Source organism: Centrocercus urophasianus, unplaced genomic scaffold (genome assembly GCF_019232065.1).
Source record: "Centrocercus urophasianus isolate 14NV4802_14NV808 unplaced genomic scaffold, USGS_Curo_1.0 seq_14, whole genome shotgun sequence".
NCBI classification, from domain to species: domain Eukaryota; kingdom Metazoa; phylum Chordata; class Aves; order Galliformes; family Phasianidae; genus Centrocercus; species Centrocercus urophasianus.
Genome location: NW_024884586.1, coordinates 11292565 through 11313524, shown reverse-complemented (window position 1 = coordinate 11313524; position 20960 = coordinate 11292565). Strand labels below are relative to the sequence as shown.

The 20960-nt window shown below is 35.9% G+C and overlaps 1 protein-coding gene across 7 annotated transcripts in view; it reads left to right on the top strand.

Moving 5' to 3' along the window:
• Positions 1-20960, top strand: part of SHANK2 (SH3 and multiple ankyrin repeat domains 2) — a 336255-nt gene that overhangs the window by 200750 nt on the left and 114545 nt on the right. For all 7 annotated transcript variants that reach the window (XM_042813893.1, XM_042813887.1, XM_042813890.1 and 4 more), the window contains 2 exons: positions 7221-7303; positions 8904-9028. In XM_042813893.1, coding sequence (XP_042669827.1) covers positions 7221-7303; positions 8904-9028 — 208 coding nt within the window. The remainder of the gene's footprint in view (positions 1-7220; positions 7304-8903; positions 9029-20960) is intronic.

Here is a 20960-nt window from a genome sequence, read left to right as displayed (position 1 = left end):
AAATGTCTGTGAGTTCCTACAAACGGTGGGTTTTGGGAACAAGGAGAAAGAAGGGGAAAGTCAAAGACAGCAAAGAACAGGAGAAATCTTTTTACTTAGCTACTCTATTGTCGGAATCTCGTGACCTCAAATATTGAAAAGCAGAAAGGGTGACCCTGCTTTCAGCTCTATGTCATTCTATTCAACTCTTCTCCTTTATGTTTTAGTTATTATACCGCTATCAGTAGTCCTTGGACTTCCACCTTCATTTACCTAATAAGAAGTTCATCAACTGAAAGTTTAGAATTTACAGTATTCTGACATTTCTGTTTTAATGACGGATTGAGACTTCCTTGAATATAAGACTGTTGAGGTAGTTACCAACTATCTGTTTGAAAATATTTTACAGCCCTTGTCCCAGCTACATTTTGCTATAAACTTCCAGATAAGCAAATGTTCTGTATTATAAGGAAAATTATTTACACTTTTCTTATACGATCACAATGATATTAGCGGAATTGATCAGTTATACAAGGCAGGACAAAGTATGAAGTATTTTTACTGAATATCTTCTGTGTGAGTAAATTGTATTTTAAAAAAAAAAAAAAAAGTTTTGTTAGAAGATGGAAATAAGTAGTTAAGGAAAACAAAGTTTAGAAAGCAGATGCATATTCTGGAAAACAATAAAACTGTTTCTTCACTAAAGTAGACAGAAATTATTTGTTATTTAAAATGTCATTGTGAGAAACCAAGAAAAGATTCTATCAAGGATAACAGTAGATTGTTAATTCTTCTGTAGCGTAATAACCTATTATTGGTCAAAGCTATATCTTATTTGATAAGAATATTTTTAATACAAATTGTATTGCAGTGCAGCTAAAGATGTCATCACATAAGGGAATCTCTGCATGTGATGACAGGGTATTCAGAGAAAAAAGAGTTTTCTATGAGTTTGAATATGTGGTTGACTACATTGTGCTGTTTCTGTTTTGTAGATGGATGAGGTGGGGAGGGACCATCCGTGTATTTTCCTATTTGCGCTGCAAAACCATGCTTATGGTGGTATCTAGTACCCCTTCAACAAATAATTCCTGTTTTGTGTGTTACATGAGCTGTGGAAGCTTTTCTGCAAGACCATCAGCTGGATGATCGATGTTTGAGAATAATGAGCAATCAGATACAGAGTCTTCATTAATCTTGAAGGCCTTAATTACTAGGATTAGGCAATTTTCCCAAAATTGTTAGAGTAGATGACTATAAATAGTAAGGTTGACCCCTTCCAGCAATAACAGGAAAAGTTTTTCAACTGGAAGTTTCTTACATCTTTCAATAAGATTTGCTATTCACATTATTTAAATTTTACATGGTGTTGAGACTGGTAACTTCTGCCCCAAAACAAGTATTCAGAAAAGAAGTTCTTTATGTGCTTTTAAAAGGGAATGACCATCAAAACAGAAGAGCTTCTCTTGAATAGATTTCCAGAATACCTCTGAGTCTGAACCTACCTCCCATACATTGTCTTATCCTGAAAGAAATTAGTGCAATTGCTTTGAGGCGTTGTATGTAGATTTATGGAATGGTTTAGATATTTTTTTATTGCATCTAGCAAAGTTTAAAAGAGGCTTTGACTTTTGAAGAGAGGGCCCTGTTTGATTCTTCTAACCTGCAGATATCTCTGTATTCAGTAGCTCTTAAAAAAAAATAAAAAAAAAATAAAAAAAAAAATTGAAATTTCAGGAGTACTGAGGAGAGGACATGAAAAAAGATTTGAAGAAAAGATTATTTCATTTGCTTACTGAAGGAAGTTGACTTGGTACGGATAACTTCTCACTAATAGTTCAAGCTAAGTCTTGAACAGAAGTTTGTAGGCTGAGAAGTCTCATTTGATTGCAGCTCTGGCTGTCAGAATCTCAGATGTGATCTGTAAGATAAGTTTTCCACTTTGGAAAGCTTATTCCATTTTGTTAAAGATAAATTATGTCTATAAGGGCTGCACAACTGGAGAGAATTAGGAAAATATTTTCCTTTCATGTTCTTTTTCTCTACCTTAGGAAAAGACTGACAGTATACCAAGTATCTATTTCTGTTTGCAAGTAATGATGATCATGGACGCTATGTGCTTTTTTTTCAGATGGAAATCTGCAATGATACATGCAATGCAAACATGCCTAAATGCATTCCATGGTCCTGATGGTTTCAGTCTCTGTATTTGAGTGTTCTGACTTCTGTTTTTGGAATAAATTTGTGCTTTAAGGTAGGGTGCAGATGTTTTAGTTGTGAAACAGAAGCTAGGTTTCATGGGTTTTGCTTCCATCAGGAACTAGGGCTTTAACCCTTATTTTCTTCTTTATTGACTTCTACCTCAGGCACCGTCTGATTGGGTTGTTAGCAAAGCAAAACTTCTTGCCATCTTAAAAAGTCTACGTGTATGATGGCTTTTATGTTGAATGAGTGCTGAATTCAAATCACAGGTGTCTGTCTGACCAGTCTTTATATTTCCCTTTCTCTATTGGTAAGACTATAAAATTATGGAAACTCTGACAGCTGTGCACAGTTCTTCAGCCTTAAACTGTTAAGCTACACGAATGGATGAGGACGCGTATTTTCTAGTATTCAGTTTTTGCTTAAAGCCTTAAGTTGATGGTTTGTCACAGTACCTCATGAAGAAATATTCTGCATTCTATAGGATATATTTTGCATTTAACCTTATATATAATGAATCTTGGACTTACACAGCCCAAAGTTAATGTAACGTTTCCTCTTTGTAAATAATGAGCTATTGTTTTTAAAATTACTTGTTACCAAAATATGAAATCAGTATTATTCTGAATGCTTTACTGTGGAATGGGAACTGTTTCATTTCAATTTGAGATAGGATAGAAATTGATCTTAAGGATTTTACATACTGAAATTTAGCGTAGGGTGATATCACTGTGTTTAAAGCATCTGTGAAGAAACACTTCTCTGCTTAAGATCAGATCTCTGAACAGACTTGCAACACAATGTCTCCTTTGTTTGTCACTGATAGCTAAACCCTATATGCATTCTGTTGCTGAATATTTGTGACACCTTCAAGATCAAAGAAATGCTGCCAACAAGACTAGTTAGAGAAAATTTGACCTACTTTTATATTTCGCTCCCTTTGCCTGCCAGAACCAGGTAGATCTGTTCCACAGGTCTTCAGTGCAGATGTCCACTCTGACACTGAGATATGGGTGCACTGTCATTGCAAAACAAACAAAAAATCAGTATTACAAGTACTCAGAGGTTAAACACTTTTCTGGTCTCCCCCTTTCTCAGGGGTGCAAGGGAGCTTGCTGGCAGAAGGATTGTGAAGGTTGCGAATTTGGTTTGTGTGTATGTTTGTTTTCCATCCTTTTTCTGCTGCTCTGCAACACCAGAATAAGGGATCGGTTTGCTTTCTGTGCTTGGTTTAAACAACTTTTAACAGTTCAAGACACAAGTATATTGCAGATTTCATTCTTCCACGTAAATGAGAATTGGCTAAACATCTAGTTTTTTCAAACCTACGTTTTTACTTTACAGGCTGTGATAAAGTTTTCCTCATGTAGTACATCACTGAAACTGTGTATTAGTAAACTATTTGTCAAATAGTAGAGATCAGTTTGTACCTTATGTTACCAAAAATTCTTGTGCTTCTACTTTTCCCTTTGCCCTTTACCTTACATCACAATGCTTTGTAACAGTTAAGTATTCCCACTTGTATTGTGTAAACTGAGATACAAAACTGGCTAGTTGTAAAAATAAAGTGTGCTGTAGAGGAAGAGAAAATCATAGGTGCTGTTCACACTTTTCATATGAACAATTCTGCATATTATGTTTAAGTGAGCATACCTTAAAAATGCCGGTGAAGTTTGATTGTGAAGAGAGCTGAGATTTTTCTTGGTGTTGTTTTTTGTAGGTTTTTTTGTAAGTTTGCTTGTTTTGTATAGATATGTAACATTGATCAGGTGAACCACACCAAGAAGTTTTCAAAGCACTGCTATTGAAACTTCAGCATTTTAAGGAATGATGTTCTGAATTTGATTTTGTTGACAAAAATGAAATAAGAGCAGTTTAATAAGGTACCTAGATAATATGCTTCTGAATCCTCTGCATTAACTATCTCAAATGAGAGATTGGTTTGGGTAGAGTAGAGGAGGAGTTTTCTTTGACTGATCCCTTCTATGCTTAGGTTCTCAAAAGTAGCTTTCCAATTTCTATTAAGCTTGTTTCCAAGAAATCTTGAAGTAAATAGGTCTTATTCATTTGGCCAGGTATCAAGAAAAATGCTGACGATAGCTTTATTGTTGGATCTTCACTGAGCAAGTATAGAGTCCCAACTTGAAAATTTGATAGTGAATTGCAGGCAGTATGCCTGTGTAAGTTTCTGTAACATGAGGACGTTGTTGGAAGGCTTCAAAAATATAGTATAGACTCTGAGGTTGCAGATTTCCTCTCCAATATCCCTGAACTGGAGCGTTTTCAGTTTTCATGAGAAACACATTTCTTTCTACATCATTATCATAGAAAGAGTATTCATTGTAAGAAGAGGTAACATCCAAATTACAAGAGCTGCTCTGAAAGTAATGCCTTCTATATTATTATGTTGGCTCACTATGTGAGATGCTGGTGAGATCAGAGATGCATGCTGGTGGTATGGCAGTAACGGTTGAACCTTTCCATCAGTATTCTGTTACATTTTGTTGCCATATGACAGATGGCAGCAGAAGGGCAGTTTGACAAATTGGTGTCTGGCATGGAAGTGCAGATGAAGCAAAGGTATGTCTATTAATTCCTCCTTGTGGAAAAATGGCACCCATTGACATTCATCAATGCTTGATAAACATTTATGGAGATCAAACAGTGGATGTTAGTGCAGTGAGGCAGTGGATGGTGCATTTCAGCAGTGGTGACAGTGATGTGAAAGACCAGCCACATTCTGGATGGCCATGCACAGCTGTCACACCATGAAATGAAGAATGTCTTGATCAGCTCATCCATGTGAATCCATGGGTTACAACAAGGAAACTCTTTATAGCTATGTGCACTGTCTTTTGGGATAGGAAAGGAGTGTTCTTTTTGGATTTCCCAGTACCTAGACAAACCATCAACTCTGACCACTATGTCATGATGCTGATTAAAACGGAAGGCTCAAACTTTCAGAATCAATCCAGAGAAAAAGACAGCCTTGCTTTTACAACACAATAGCACCAGGCCCCATACCAGTTTAAAGACCATGGGGCACGTTTCCATTCTTCTCTGGACTGTCCTGCAACATCCACAATATAGTCCAGATCTGGTGTCTTCTGACTTTCGTCTGTTCAAGCCAATGAAATGTGGACTATGTGAGCAACATTTTCCTAGCAACAGTGCTAGGAAATAGCCATAGCAGCTATGAAGCAGTGAGTCCCTTCTGCTGATGCACGTTTTTACAAGTGCAGTATGCAGACTCTTGATCATCATCGGTGAAAATGCATAGTTAATGACAGTGACTATGTTGGAAAATAGTGTTTTGTAGCTCAGAGTTTGCTATGTATTTGCTGGAAATGTATAGGAGGTAGTACTTTCAGAGTTACATGTATGTAGTAAGGCAAGAGACAATATTCAAAAGCTGTTGTTATTTATGGAAGTCATCTATTGCTCAGAAAGCTGAAGTCTCCATTGTGGTAGCAGTAACTCACGTGTTATTCTATTCAATAACATTTAATTACTGACTAGTTTGGAAGCATAATTACATCACCATTTTAGCAATAGCATGAAGTTGTATCACTCTGTTGAATTTGGAAAGTCACCAAATGAGTGGTCTGTGATGCGTGAGAGATTTGGAGTTTGGAGGCTGGCCACTGGTATCCTGATCTCATCATCCTTGCCTTTGTTCAGAGCTTTAAATAAAAAGGTCACACCATTTTTTCTTTCATTAGTTTCCTCCTCCCCTTCTGAATTATTAATGGCACTGAAGGAGTCTCTGTCTCTTTTTGTGCACTGGATACTTCAGTGACTAAACTCTGCACAAGACCAGTGGAAACTTTAGTTGGTTAGTACAAATCAAGGAAAAGAAAACGAAACTTTGCTTAATGCTTCTTCCTGTATTAAATACTTATGTAAGTGTTTTAAAGCCAGTTTACCAGTCTTTTGCAGTGCTTACAATTCATTACGATTCATGAACGTTTAACCCCTGGCACTGTGCTGCCTAATGGCTTTAAACCTAGAAAAAGTATTTTAGATGATGATGGTTATTATTATTATTTTACCTTGAGCTTATTTTTAGTAGTCAAATGTTTAAAAACAGTAAACAGTTTAAAGCTTTTACAGATTGTTGTCTGTATGTGAGATCTCATTTTGATGTGGATTTATGAATTTTCTTTCTCCTCTGTCTACTTTTTTCTTATCCAATGACAGAAAGATTCCTAAGGCTACTTTCTCTTTAAGGGCATGCTGCTTACATAAATAGTCCTTTAAACCATCGTCTTGTTTTATAATATTAATTGTTGATCAGGAGACGGGAATTATTCCTTAGAAACGTGTTTTCCTGATTGTGCATGCCTTGTTACTATTTCAATTATGCAGATTCTTGATGCTGTGGAAATTTGTGCTTGATGACGCCAAGGCAGCTGCACGTTGTTAGCATTGTAGGCTGTCAGATGATCATGTGGGATTCTTGCAGCATGCAACATTCAATAGGATTGAAAAAGGGCTTTTGATGCAAGGCATAGCTTTCAGAATATATTTGTGCCTTTTAGTTAGCTTATATAAAATCATAATATTTTATCTTTAAATTTAAAATGCTGCCTCATTTTTCTTCTGGTTGGTTTCATTTTGGCTTCACTAGAAGATGCATCTGGTACATCCACGATTGAGGAGTTTATTAATGATACTGTCGTTCAGTTCACTTACTTTTTTTCCTTTTAGAGTCCTAGCTAGCCCACAGATTACATGATCACATGCTCATTCAGTCATTCATATAGAACACAAACGACCATGCATGTTTTCTTCTTTCTTTTTCCTCTCTGCCTTTTTTCTTCTCTTTAAGTTGCATTGTCATGTTCTCTTTTATCATCAGGCTTAGTCTTTGTCTTCCCTCTGCTGCTATTTGTATATATTTTCCCATGCTTGGTTACTGCAATATTATTTGATTAACGGGCTGTGATGATGATGAACCTGCACACTGGAGGAGCAGCTACTACAGTGGTGATGAAGGGATGTAATAATGGTCGCTATCCTCGGAATTCTCTCTACAGTGACTGCATTATAGAAGAAAAGGCAGTGGTCCTGCAGAAAAAAGACAATGAAGGATTTGGATTTGTGCTCAGAGGGGCAAAAGGTATGTGCTTCTGTGTGTGTTTGTGTGATGTGCACTGGCATGAAGAAATTTATACATCTCTGAATATAAGCAGGAATTATTCTTGGTGCACTTGGTTGCTAGACAACAGGATTCTCTGCATGCTGTACTACTCAGACAGATTTTAGTGCTTTCTGTCTGAAGCAGTTTGTGTTTTTACATAGGAGAAGCACTGTATAGCCTGTAGTCGTTTTGTGGGGAGAAAGTTTTGTCTGTATTTTTACTGTGATGGTATATGTAATATTTTATCATTTATCTGTTTTGTTATGCAGTTTACCTAAGGGAAACCTGCTTTCCTTATAAAACCTGCTTCTCTATTTCAATGACAGTCTGTTTAAATAGGTCTGTGAATAGAAATAGACAAGAGAGTGATGTTTTGTGTAAAATAGGTGTGGATTTTCGGCAAGGTGACATTGGTGCAGTTTTAGTATGAAAATATGATCTTTTTTTATATCTTCAGAAGCTGCACGTATGTTGCATGGCCTGTAGTGTGCTCATTTTGAAAGCTGTTTGTATATTAAACTGCATGCTACTTTTCTCTAGGCTAAAATCTAAAATAATGGCATTCTCAAGAGTTAAAAAAAGCATTCTATTTAATGCTTTCCTGAACTTTCAGTCCAGTTTGTTCCTTTTGTATTTTAAAAAATATGTATGATGGTATGTCCCATCTCTTGCTCCCCCCATTTTTCCATGGGTTCTCCCTTGCCTTGCTTGAGCATGAAAAATATTCCTTATCTTCATTCTTGGGACATCGTTTTTGCTCCCCCTTTTCCCACACCTCCAAACCAGTGACACTGTAGATTTTCAGTGCTGTAAGTGCTGTTCTAATTAAATAAGTATTTTTGTAGCTCTACTAGGAAAGCCAGTAGTGCTACCTTTTAGTTAACCCATTGCCACAAGTTGACTGTGCATCAAGCAGAGGTTACTCCCACTATGCAAGCCCAACTATTTTCCTCTAATTCTCTCTGTAACAGTGAGGGCGCCTCAGGTGAAAGACCCAAGGACTTTTCTGCTGGTCTGTGTACGTGACAGAGAGAGGAAAGGCTGGTTCAAGGGCTGATGTTCCTCTTTTCCATAAGGAGTGCTTTTTCTGTTACACATATGCATATACAAAGAATTTTTCTAGAGGAAAAACTGATTTCTATCTTTTTGCTCCTGCTATCCACCCTCCTCCCTGCCTAGGTTGGCCAAATGCTCTCTTCTGTCTACAGTAAATAATTCCTTTGTAGCTGGGTGTTTCCAGAGTTAGAAGCATTTTGCCAGGCATACAAAAGGTTTAAATGAAGTCATACCAAATATCCTAGAATACTCAGAATCCAGCTATTGCCCTGTACAGCTTGATTTAGCCTATGTCAGTAAAGAAGCATGAATTTTTCTCACTAAATTGAAGACCTGTGGATTGCTATTGCAGAGATTGTACTCTGTTCCCAGCATTTTGATATTCTTTGAGGCCAAGTCCCTCGCTTTTAGCTCTCGTCATTTTTTAACCACAAATTTGAGTGGCCAGTAATAGGCCGTTAGTTAAGTGGCATTTGCAAGCATTTCCTAACTTTCTTTTTTAATGTGGTATTTATTTCTAAAGCTGACACACCAATTGAAGAATTCACCCCAACTCCAGCCTTTCCTGCTTTGCAGTACTTGGAATCTGTGGATGAAGGGGGAGTAGCATGGCAAGCTGGCCTGAGAACCGGAGACTTTTTGATCGAGGTAGGAGATCCTGACATCTAATTATTAGTGCTCTGCTGGGGAAAGAGCAGCTTTTCCTTTTATAGGATTTCCTTTGGAAAAAGTGTATGATGCTTCTGAAATAGCAAGTTCCATGGAGTAACACCAGTAACTATTTCACCCTGCCTATTTATAAAACTCAGGCAGCATTTAGAAAAGCAGTAAAAAGAATAATATTCAGGTTACTTGGGAGGTTTCTGTTTGTTCTCTTTGTCATTTGACAATACAGTGCCAGGGAAACATGAGGATTTTGATACTACTTTGCATTATTGAATTCAAATTCAATTTAGTTTCTATGTTCATTGCAAACTATCAATCCTCATATCTAAATATTTTTACAGAGTCACCAAAATTAATGACTTCTTGTGATACTTTTTCTGCAATCAAATATTGGTTTGCTCTTGGGAAACTGTGAAGATAAAGCAAATGATTTTGGCTTGAAATTAGATATTTACAACTGTGTATTTTAAATACAGTCAAACACACACAAAAGTGGATTGCAATATAAACTACTCTTTTAAGTGGCATATTTAAACAATGCCTTCATTCATACTGAAAATGTCTTTGTCTTTTCTATTTTGGAAGATTTTTGTTTGGGATGTTAGGTTTTGTTGCAGTAGTTGGTTCTCCTTTCTAGTGTTACTGGACAGTTTGCAACAAGATCATGATTTGGGATTTTCTTTCCCTTTCCATACAACTCCTTCATCATCAAAAAAGTAGTGCTGTGGTTCTTCGAAAATAGGTTTTTTAGGGTGGATCAATAGAATCTCGTTTGTAAGATCTGTTGTTTTATTTTTTGTAGGCTTTTTCCTAAAGGAAAAAAAATGTCTGCTTTGTTAAATATTTACTGATACTGTAGCATTTATTTCTGCAGAGCTGGCTTTTCTATTCAGGGGGGAATAGAATGTATAGCTTTCATTTGTTGCCTGCCTGAACTTCCATGGTGACTGAATTTAAATAGGTGTACTATTTAATGATACGCTTCATATTGGAACAATGAAAGAACAGGCTTTGCGGATTTTTAAAGTAAAGAGATTTGCATTTTGACCAGTGCCATTTTTCTTACTGTTGTATAGACTTATGTCTATAACAAACTGTTAGGCAATACCTTACAAATTGTACTGATACATACTCTGAGCAAGAAGGCTTTTGAAACTAAGATTATTTTACCATGGCTTTGGAAAAAAAAAAAAGAAAAGCTTTGGTTTTGATTTCTTGATAGGCTTTTAATCTGTAGGAAGTATGAATAGTCTGTACTGACTGACTTCACAAATAGATTTAATGGTGAATAACATGTAATTTAATGGAGAGGATTACTGGATAACTGTGCATACGAATTTTTTTTGAGATTAATGAGAGAATCGAATAAATCTGAGATACCTGATTCTGCTCGAAGGTTTACCAATTTTGTTGCTAATGAGAGAACTAGAATTAATTGTCCAGACAATCTCCTAGCTTTAGCTTGGAAGAACAGTTAAGCACGCACGTGTCTTGCTGGATCAGGGCATTAATCCATACTGTGCAAAGGCCAGCATATTTGTAATTAATTTTGAAAAAAGGCATTGTTACATACAAATCAAATCAATTTCTGTGTAATTTATGTATGTCAGGTTATTCTGTTCTGAGTTTTACTATTAAGAGGAGATGATGATCTTGAGAATTCAGACAATTGTAGGTTTTGGAGACCTCTGTATTGGAGAAACTGCAGGGTTGTTGGTTACTTTCTTGCACTGAACTGATAAGTTCTTAATATACTCCACCTTGCAGTGCATGGTTACCATAGCTGGTGGATTTAGTCTGTCTTGCTGCCAAATGATTTCTTCCATGACTCTAAAGTTTGTGCTGGTGTGTATAAGTGCCACCTCAACCATTTGTAACATAATGCATTTATCACAAGTGTCACATGAATAATAAAGGAGTCAGTGGGCAACGAGAATCCTAATTAGTCTCATTTATAACACTTGCGGTAAGCGTCAAGCATTGGGAAAGTGAGAGTCCAGTTTGGGCAGAGGGCAAAATGCAAGGAAGAGCAGATGTTTCACACTTGCTTAAGCAGGTTCAGTGACTTGGGGTCCTAGAGGTAAGAGGAGCCTTTTCTCTGACTGCTGAACGACAGTCTTGACAGGAAGATAGATCCCTTCTTTGGAAGCAGGAAAGATAGTAAGGGTAGGTGAATAGAAGGCATCTTTCTTTCATGTTTAATTATGGTCTCTGGGACTTATAAGGGGGTAAAACAACCACGGCTGCTAAGCAAACTGAAGTAATTTGATGTAGAAGTTGTTGCACGTTAAGCAGAACAGGTAAATCGCTATGTAAAAAAGGAAGAAAAGATGTTACCTTGTTTCAGCAGGTACACAGAGTAGATATTATCTGGAAGGGGGCTGGCATGCTTTCATCTGATGGAGTTTTTATCAAATTTGTGGTTTTTCTGAGAAAAAAAAAAACAACCTGAAAAGCTACAAGATACTGATTTGTCCAACCTGTACAATTAATTTTAATGTAAGACTTCAGAAGCTAACGTTTCGAACTTGCCTGTGGAGATACAGTATTTAATGATTCTTCACTGAAATTTTGGATGATGATATGGCTTTTTATTCTTCCTTCAAATTTGATCATATTTTTTGTGTTAAAACATATAATGTGTTTAGTGGATTTTCTGGATAGAGTCCAAATAAAATGTATTGAAAAAGTGCATGACTAGTTTCAGAGCTGAAACAGCTAGTGACAGCTTTCATTATATGCTTATTTTCATAAATAACACACAGTTAACATTTCATGTGATTTTTCTTAGCTTTGGTAAACAATCAGAAATGGAGTATGACTATGACTTCAATTTTATTAAATGAGAAAGGTGGTATGATTTGCCTTAGTTGCTGCTTTTTGATATTTTAGTAGGTATTTTGTTGAATTTCAATATCTGCTCAATAAAGGAGAGAAAAACAAGTCACCATATCAATGTAGGTGCTATGAAACCTGAAACGTGGAATCCATTAGAAAGATGTTTCAAAAACTTCAGCCATCATTAAGCTATACACTGATTGTGAAGCCATTGGAACTTGTAAATTCATCATTGTGACTGAATGTCTGTAGTATATGTACTCCAGTTTGTAAAGACTTCATCAGAAAATATCAAACTGAGCTGATTTGGTTTGTTTATATCTTTGCAAGAAAGAGAGGCATTAGCTCTGACTATAAATCTCTCATTTATTTATAATATTTATGTGCCTAACTTTGGTTAACTTCGTACAGTATAGAAGTCAAACTGACCATAGAGGAACCATTGAATACCATTCAAAAAGAGCTGTCTTACAACTTGACTCAAAGAATCCTGGGTTTAAGGGCCTCTGTTGTTTAGTTGATTTGATGTTTAGGCTTTGTGGGTTATTGGTTTGGTTTTTTTGTTTTGTTTTTTAAATATTTGCTTTGATGGAGTTTATAACTGTCTTTAAATAAAGAGATCCGTTAATGTAGAAGTGGGGTTTTTGTATGTGTCAGAATGTTATCATTATTATCATTTGGTATAGAAGATATGGACTATCAAATTAAAACTCAGTGGATTATTATGAACATGTGAAGAATCTCTTTTACTTTGGGAGTGACAGAGCTTTGGAACAGCCAGAGGGGTTGTGGAGTCTCCTTCTCTGAAGATATTCAAAACCCACCCAGATTGACTAGAATAATGCTTTTCTTCTCTGAATGAGACATTGCATTGCATTTTAATGCCATAAAATCGTTTATTTTTCCAGATAAATTGAAGTGTTACTTTTATCAGAGTAGGATGGCTACTTATTTACATTCAAATGAAAATTTAAACTAGTAAAACCAGTGTATTATGTACTTACAAAAAGAAGGAAGGCAAAATCCAAAGTTTGATTTGAGAATCAAAACAAGAGGTGATACTAGAAGAAATCTCATCACTTTTCAGTGCAGCTTGGTTTGTATACATACTGAATCATGCCAAATGGTCTGGAGTATAACTAGCTCTATCCTACTTAAAGGCTTGTAGAATTCAGGAACGGAAACTTTTATTAAAAAACAGTATTAAGTGGAAAATAGACAAAATGTATCATTTGCAGCACTATTTTATCACCTTGCAGACAGGTATATGACTATGTAAGATGTAGTGATAAACATTCAAGAAGATATTTTGAATAACTGGAGTAATGTCAGAACGAAAGCTAAACATATATGCACATATGCACGTGAATAACTTAGGTTCGTATTTACCAATAGCTGAGATATTTATTTTATTGCAGTAAATGCTTCACACAAATTTCATAAATTATCTGAAAACTAAGTGTTTAACTGTGCTGTTGTAACTATAGCCGTTATGGCAAGCATAGCAATGTTACGCCTTATATTTGCATTCAGTGACTGAATGGATTAGCAAGGGTTTACAAAGCCTGTCACTGAGTTTCTTGAGCAATCAAGAAATGTTTCCAACCCTAGGTAAGCTTTGATAATTACCCCAAGTTTTCTTTCTTTTATGAACCCCAGCTTCTACCATCAGATGTAAATATATAAATATTTTTTTGTGGAAGCTACATGGAGGCCATTTTTTTTCTCTTTCTGAAATAAACTGAGATTTTATTATTGTCTTCACAATAATATAGGTTATCACATTGCAATTTTTTGCAGTTGTTTTCTGAATGTTTGTTCATATCCTCCCAGATGTCTGAACACCAGCTTGATAAAAGTAGTTTAGTAACAACTTCCATAATTTTGTGTGTAAAAGGAGAAAAGAAAAAGACTCTTCCATTTTTTTGGTGGACCAAAGAGTAAAGTTCACCCTACATTGCAATCTTGTGTTCGTTTTTTTTTTTACTGTCAACTTGGTTGTTCCTCCTGTGCATGCAGCAAGCCTCCTTTCTCAAATGTTATGCAGGGGAATGGTAATACTTGTGATGGAGCTCCTGAGCCCTTCTGTTCCTACACAAGATCATATTCGGGCTTGTGTTCAACTGTACAAACAATAGTTTTGCAGATTTTAAAGAGATTTACTAAAACTGTAACAGTACTGCAGCATTTTATCACACACACACTATAGTGCATGCACACAAACATACATAATACATATAAGGAATAGTTGTTTGTATGTACGTAAATACAAACAGGTTATTGAAGTGTAGCAGGGCTCTCCCTTACATGCAGCTCTGAGGTACAGCAGAACCTGCACATCTAGAATGGGCACCACTTTTTAAAAATCTTTATGTTTAATTGATACTCTTTCATTCAACCAACCGTTCAAAGATAATTTCTATTTAGTCATAATCCTCTTGGGAACTTTTCTAAACGATGGCTACAAAACAGAAGTATTTTTCTTGAAATCTTAAAAAATCCTGGGCTTTTCTTCAAATGGAAGTTGTCAGAGTCCAAAGGAAACGTACTTCCTGTATGTTGATTTTGAAACTCTTACTGCTTAAGTGTTACTGTGGATGTACTATAGAAGTTGGACAGAGGGGTCTTGGAAGAACAGCAGCCCTGATGTTAATGGTTGAGAGTCTACTGTATCTGAGCACACTCTGCCCAAGCAGATCAATTTTTCACTTGATGGAAAATTATTTTGCTTTCTTTCCACTTAAACTCAGTGGGAGAGGGTTTGAGTTTATATTGTTTTGTTTGTTTGCTTGCTTTTTTATTTTGTTGTTTTAATGGGTAATAGCAGATGGATTAAAGAACTGTGCCTTCAAAGTGTTTTGGATTTGCACAAAAGCACAGTAGAAAAATGAGAACTCTTTGGGATTTTTCTATCTTAAATTCAGCCTCTGCCCTGCAGGAAATGATGGTATTCCAAATGTGCTCAGTGTGATAATAAAAAAGATGAACCAAACTTGTTTTATTCTAAAAATACATTAATAAAACTGTTAGATTTGTTGGCATAGATGGAAAGGGGCAGACAAAAAAGAATTTGGTTCTTATAAGAGCTCAGTTATTCATGCCTAAGCAAATAATGCTTTAAAATAAGACTGAAAAGCAGAAGGAAAAAAAATCACTTTGTTGTTGTCAGACATACAAGACCAGACTGCAATAAAAATTCAGAAGTGTTTTTCTTTAGCCTTGATTTTACATGAGGTAGGTATTGTGCTTGCAATCTTGTGCAAGATAAAATGGCAGTATTTATCTGGTTTACAAAAAATCTAACAAGTACTTATTTGATACTGAGAACTGAATCAGCACTAGCTCTGTGTCCATCCAGTTCTCTGTGATGAGTCTTATGGCATTTTAATCTAGACCACACTGTTTTCAAGCAAAGTTTGCTAGCATTAACATTCTGAGAGATTCATTCAAAGCTCATGGGACATAGGTGGAGTTTGGAGCTATCCACAGGGAGCTTTTTGACTTCTACTGATTATGGTGGCCATTTCCCTCACTTCCTACTAAAAGATTCTCTAAAAATAGCAAATTTGTTTAAACATAAACTGCTTATAAACATCCAGTTCCTGGCCACCTAGAAGTGCCTCCATAAATATAAATGCAGTTTTTAAGGTATAGTTAAGAAATTTCCAGAAGACATTATATTAAAATTAATTCCTCTGAAGCCTGTTGGCTTTTTTTAGTCTTTGGTACTATGGAAACCTGGTTGCTGGAATGGAGCTATAAGAAAAACAGTACTTGCGCCTGATATTTTAGGGGAGATAATATAGTTTCTTCTCACTGGAGGATGTTTCTACAAATCTATGAAAGTACAGGTGAAGGGAAATAAATAAGTTGCTTTAGATGGACTATTGATTGATAAACTCATACTGTTGAGTGGTGCAGCTGAACTATTCTAATACATGATTTTTTTTTTCTTGTTTTCAAGAGCTCTTTCAGTTTAAGTCTTTCCTATGTATCAAGCAACAGGAATACTATTATAGGGTGTTGTGTGTGAGGGTATATGTTTTTGTGGTTGCTTTGATTGTTTTATTTACTATTTAGTTTTTGTTAATCTGAGACTGGCAATCAGCTATGTGAGACTGAGTTCACCTAGTAGTTGTGTTTCACAAAACCGAAGTCTATCCAGATGTTAAAAAGAGGTTGCTTGACACCTGATTATCACATACTTCATAAGCTGTATGTACTACCCTCTCTCCCTACCTACTACTCCTCCCTAACCAAACTTTCTATTTTTTTTTTTCTAGAAATAGCTTAATTTTTGAATATTTGCAGTCTCAAAGGTGATGAATGACCATCCCTGGAGGTGTTCAAGAACTGTTTGGATTTTGTACTAAGGGACATGATTTAGTGGGGAAATGTTGCTGGTAAATGGATAGTTGGACCAGTTGATCTTGGAGGTCTTCTCCAATGTTGGTGATTCTATGATTTACTGTCACCTCTGTATCTGAAAAAAGCAAACAAAAACTGGAGAATAAACGAGTATTCATTTGATTTTCTATTTTTTCAAAACTATAGCCTTTTAACATGGACTGTGGAACGAGGTTCCTAAGCTGTTTGAGATGTTACAGAGAGTCCAGGTAAAGCACTTCACGCAGGTACACAGAGCAGACTCCCCACTGCATTTTTAGGGGTACTAATAACTGCAGAAACACTTGTAATTTGGGAAATTCAGAATTTTTGAATCCAGGCTTCTAGTAGAAGCTCTGTGTTCCTTTTGTTACTATTTGTTTTACATTCGAATTCTATCATATTTCCTCTGTAGCAGAATGACCATGGGTTCCAGTCTAATCAACAAATTTGATTAGACTTCTGCTGAAAAAAGCAGAAGGCTTTAATCCCTTCTTCTTTTCTTGTCTGCATGTGGTGGCAAATGTAAGCAAAACACTAACTTTAACCTCCCGGTCTAATTCAGTTCCTTACACATTAGGGTATGTATTAAGAGAATAAGGATCTCTTTTCTCTCGCAGATCGTAGAAGTGATAAACACGAGGTGACGAGGGCAAAAGCATTGAGAAACAACCCAGTGATGAACTTCTTGCTGATTTTAATAGATGAAAAAGAATTAAGTTGTGGAGGTATGCTAAGCTGAATCTGAGCTAGCTGGCAGCAATATCTCTGAGCTGTTGTGTTCCTCTGTGGTTAATTTACAGTTATGAAGGAAAGCAGTAAGTGGGAATTTAATGAAGAAGATGGCTTCTGAAGACTCAAAGCCTTGTTGCATGTGTTCTGTTGCATTCAGGGTATTTCCTGCAGCTTGTAGTTGTGGGACTCAGCACATTTGTCTTGTAAGGAAATTGAAAAATACTTTGAAAAAATGAATTGAAAAATTCATCTGTAGTGGAAATGCTAAGTCATGGACTGAAGCAGTGATTGAGCACCTGGTGGGAAGGCAGGGCCAACCCAGGGGAGCTCAGGTGCATGCAATATACCTGAGTGACCAGAAGGGGTGATGCCAGGATCCACTCCTTTCCAGACCTCATTTAAGGGTTGGTGGTGGAGGTGAGGGTGTCTTGCTGGAGATCCATGCCTACCTGAGACCTTCCGAATGTTAGCAGATTTTCTTCTTTTGTTTCTGCATCCATGGCTGCTGTAGTGGGTCTTGTTCTCATTTGCTGTAGCCTGGGATTGTGCCACCCTGCTATTATGGCTGTTCTTTCCATCACATTATCGCAATACACCATCGCATTAGAAATAACATTTTAGATTCTACTGTAGTGCTGATATGAATCTTTTCAGAGACTTGAATATAACAATAGGAAATTATAATGCTTGCTTTCTTCTGTTACTTCATTTTTGTTCCATGCATTCTGGCAGCAATTTAGGGAGCAAGATTTCTAGTTCCCCTCACCTGGCGGTACAAAATTTTCACTAATTACATGGACTTTATTTCTCTGTGGTGGTAGTTCTGCCTTCTGTTTTCAAAACAGGAGGACGTGAGGGTCTCCTCCTCCTCCTCTCTGAAGGCTTTGCTGTTCAGATCATTGAAAATACTCCTAGCAAAGAAATCAAAGTTTTAATGCAGTTTTTCAGTAATTAACTTCAAATAGGGTAAAATTGGGTAGCTAAATATTTGGTGATAAATAGAAATTTAAAAGCATAAAGATGAAATCATGGAAGAGTTTTTACAACTTCGAACAAAAAGCGTTGGTTCTTGTCAACACTTGTCATTGTACGGAGTAAAGAAGAAAGTTAAGATGGAAATGTGAAAATCCCGGGCCAACTAGGTTGCTGTGGAGAGATATTTCACCATGAAATGTCATTATTTACTAATTTAATGGTTGCTAAAAAAAACTGGCATGAAAGATGGCAGAAAAGTCTTTATGAAAAAACTCAGCTTGGACTTGCCCTCACATGATGTGACAAAATGTTTTTGCTACCAACCTACATGCTAAATAGAGGTTAGGATATATGTGAAATTCATGCTTTTGGGATCTCAGAAGCACATACGTGTGGCAGGTAGCAAAGTCATGCTGTAGTTAACTATGTTGCATTTTCTTTTAAAGAGAGATAATCTCTGCAGAATCAAAGAATCCTGTTTTTTAAATAATTGCAATTCTTCCTAACACTGGATAGATTTGTATGAGGCAGTTGTTGACCGATGTCTGTTCTAAACAGTACATTTGGTGCATTAATTTAGGCTGAGACCTATTGTGATTCAATTTAACCGATACATTAAAGAGGTAACTGGTTTTGAATGACCAGCAAAACGCTTATTTTTTAAAAATTTTCTAAAAGTTTTTTGTTAGTGTTTTTAATATCTTTGTTTGCTTTACTGACTAGGCCAGTTATGGAGCTGTTTTTTGCAAACAAGACGGAGTTTGGGGGTTAAATTTAAGGTGTTTCTTGTTTGTATTTGGTTCCCATAATTCCCTGTACATTTTATAGAATTCATTTGAGATATTTTAATAGAAATCAAATGTGAAGAGCAACATATTTGCTAGGTGCAGAGCTGGAAATGATGTAGGAACCTATTGTTCAAAAGTCAACAAATGGAGCTATTCATCCAAAAATCTCATTTTCTGTTTTTTCCTTTTTTGTCTCCTTATCCTATGCAAACCTTTCTGGAGGTGGTTTTCAATTCTTCCTTCCTTTTGCTTTCTTCTTATGATGTGCTGCAGTGTTTTGTAGGTTTTACACAGCATATCAATCCAGGTAATTTTTTCTAGAAAACCCATAAACTGCATCCGTTTTCTTCCACGAGGTTCAGGAAACTGCTCTTGTCCTGCCAGTAGTACAGGGAGGTCCTCTGTTGCCATTTTAAGAGACAACAGATGTTTTCTCTATAGAGTCGTTGGGATAATTTGCAGCATTCTAGAGTTCTGTTAGGTAGAGTTTTAGCTTTTGGTGCTCACTATAATTGTCTTATCCATGTGTCTGTGTTTCATTTGCTTTACTGGAAGGGCAAACACAGAATTCAGAATGTTCCCACAGTGGATAAATGCAATGGAGGCATTGCATGGTGGCTGGATCCCCCCGGTATTTTCTGCTCAGATAATCATAATATAGCTATCTTGAGTCTTGTAGTTTAGACACTGACTTTTTTTTTCACCCTCCTTCTTTTAAGGGAGATAAAAACCAATTAAGACTAGATTAATTTCATACAGACTTGCTTGAATTTATGTTTGTCATGACTGTCAATGGATAGGGAGGCTATTCGGATACCTTTTTTCATCTCTGATGGAATTACATAGTCAAAAAGTCCTTGTGTTTAGCAGCAGAAATCAGAAAGAGTGTGGAAGTAAAAAATATTACCTGGTGCAACATATTACACTACTATAAAAATCATAAAGAATAAACAAAATATTGTCAGCTTTTTAACATTACATACAAATTATCAATAAGTGAAGTTCCTCTTTAATTTGCGTACTAACCCATACATATATGGCAGGTTAGTTTACACATCAGCTTTCTTTGCTGTTAGTTTAAAAAAAAAAAAAAGATATAGTGTAGTTAAATATACTTTGTTTTGCCACTTTTATTGCACAAATAGATGTCATTAATTTATTTAAAATTATTTATATATTTTTCTAAGATTTTTTTTAAAACAATAGGTTTTCTTGTTATTGTTGGTTTCAGGCTGCTAGTCACTTATTGGCCTAGGGACCTTTCAACATAATCACCATATCAGTGACACGAGGGCAGTCTTTGATAGATGAATGAACCCTTTCTAAATAACAATTTTCAAATAACTTGCAGATACCCATTCTAGAAAGCTGCATATTCACAGAAAAAAAATGTATAAAACTGGATAAAGGAAGATACCAGAATTAAGGTGAACTCTCCATTTGCCTGTCTCAGCAGAACAGAATCAGATGGAGATTTTTGTTCACTTCAGGGGCATGTTACATGGTTGAACTAACACCATTGTAGCAGTCTGCCTGAGTTTAAACAGCTGGTGTATAAGCAGATGAAGAGAATTAGTGCTATCATTCAATCAATATTAATCATATTCACACATGGCTCTGCTTTAGAGAACTGAGAATGGTGAGCACTAGTGTAGTTTTATCTTAGCGTTCTTTTCATACGTTTCTGTATGGCTTAGGACAACTACAATTGAACTTCTTAGGCTGAGATTTAGATTTGAACAGATGCTAGTACAGGATGTGTGTGCTGGGGAAGATGTTTTTTCTTTGTAATTTTTCATGAAAACACAAAGTAGGTGTGTGTTAAAGTTTGCTGCTGATTAGCTGAGATTACCATTTAAGTACAGAGATTGTGCAGGAGAAGCAGATTAGTTTAATATGTGTGGCCTATAGTTTAACGGAGAAGAATGCAATCAAAATAATCTTTCCAAAATAGTGAATGTAGTTGGGATATTTCATGCTTTTTGAATACTCTAGGTAGGTCTATCTTCCACACTTTGAGTAATTATTAGAACTTTAATGTTCTGTTTCCCTGAATCATTTGCCAGTCATTTTCAGAGATTTTGATTTCGTTATCTTAAAAAAAAAATAAAAAAAAAAAAAAAAAAAAAAAAAAAAAAAAAAAAAAAGACAAAAACAAAAAAACAAACCTAATGCAAATTTTAAAATGAAAC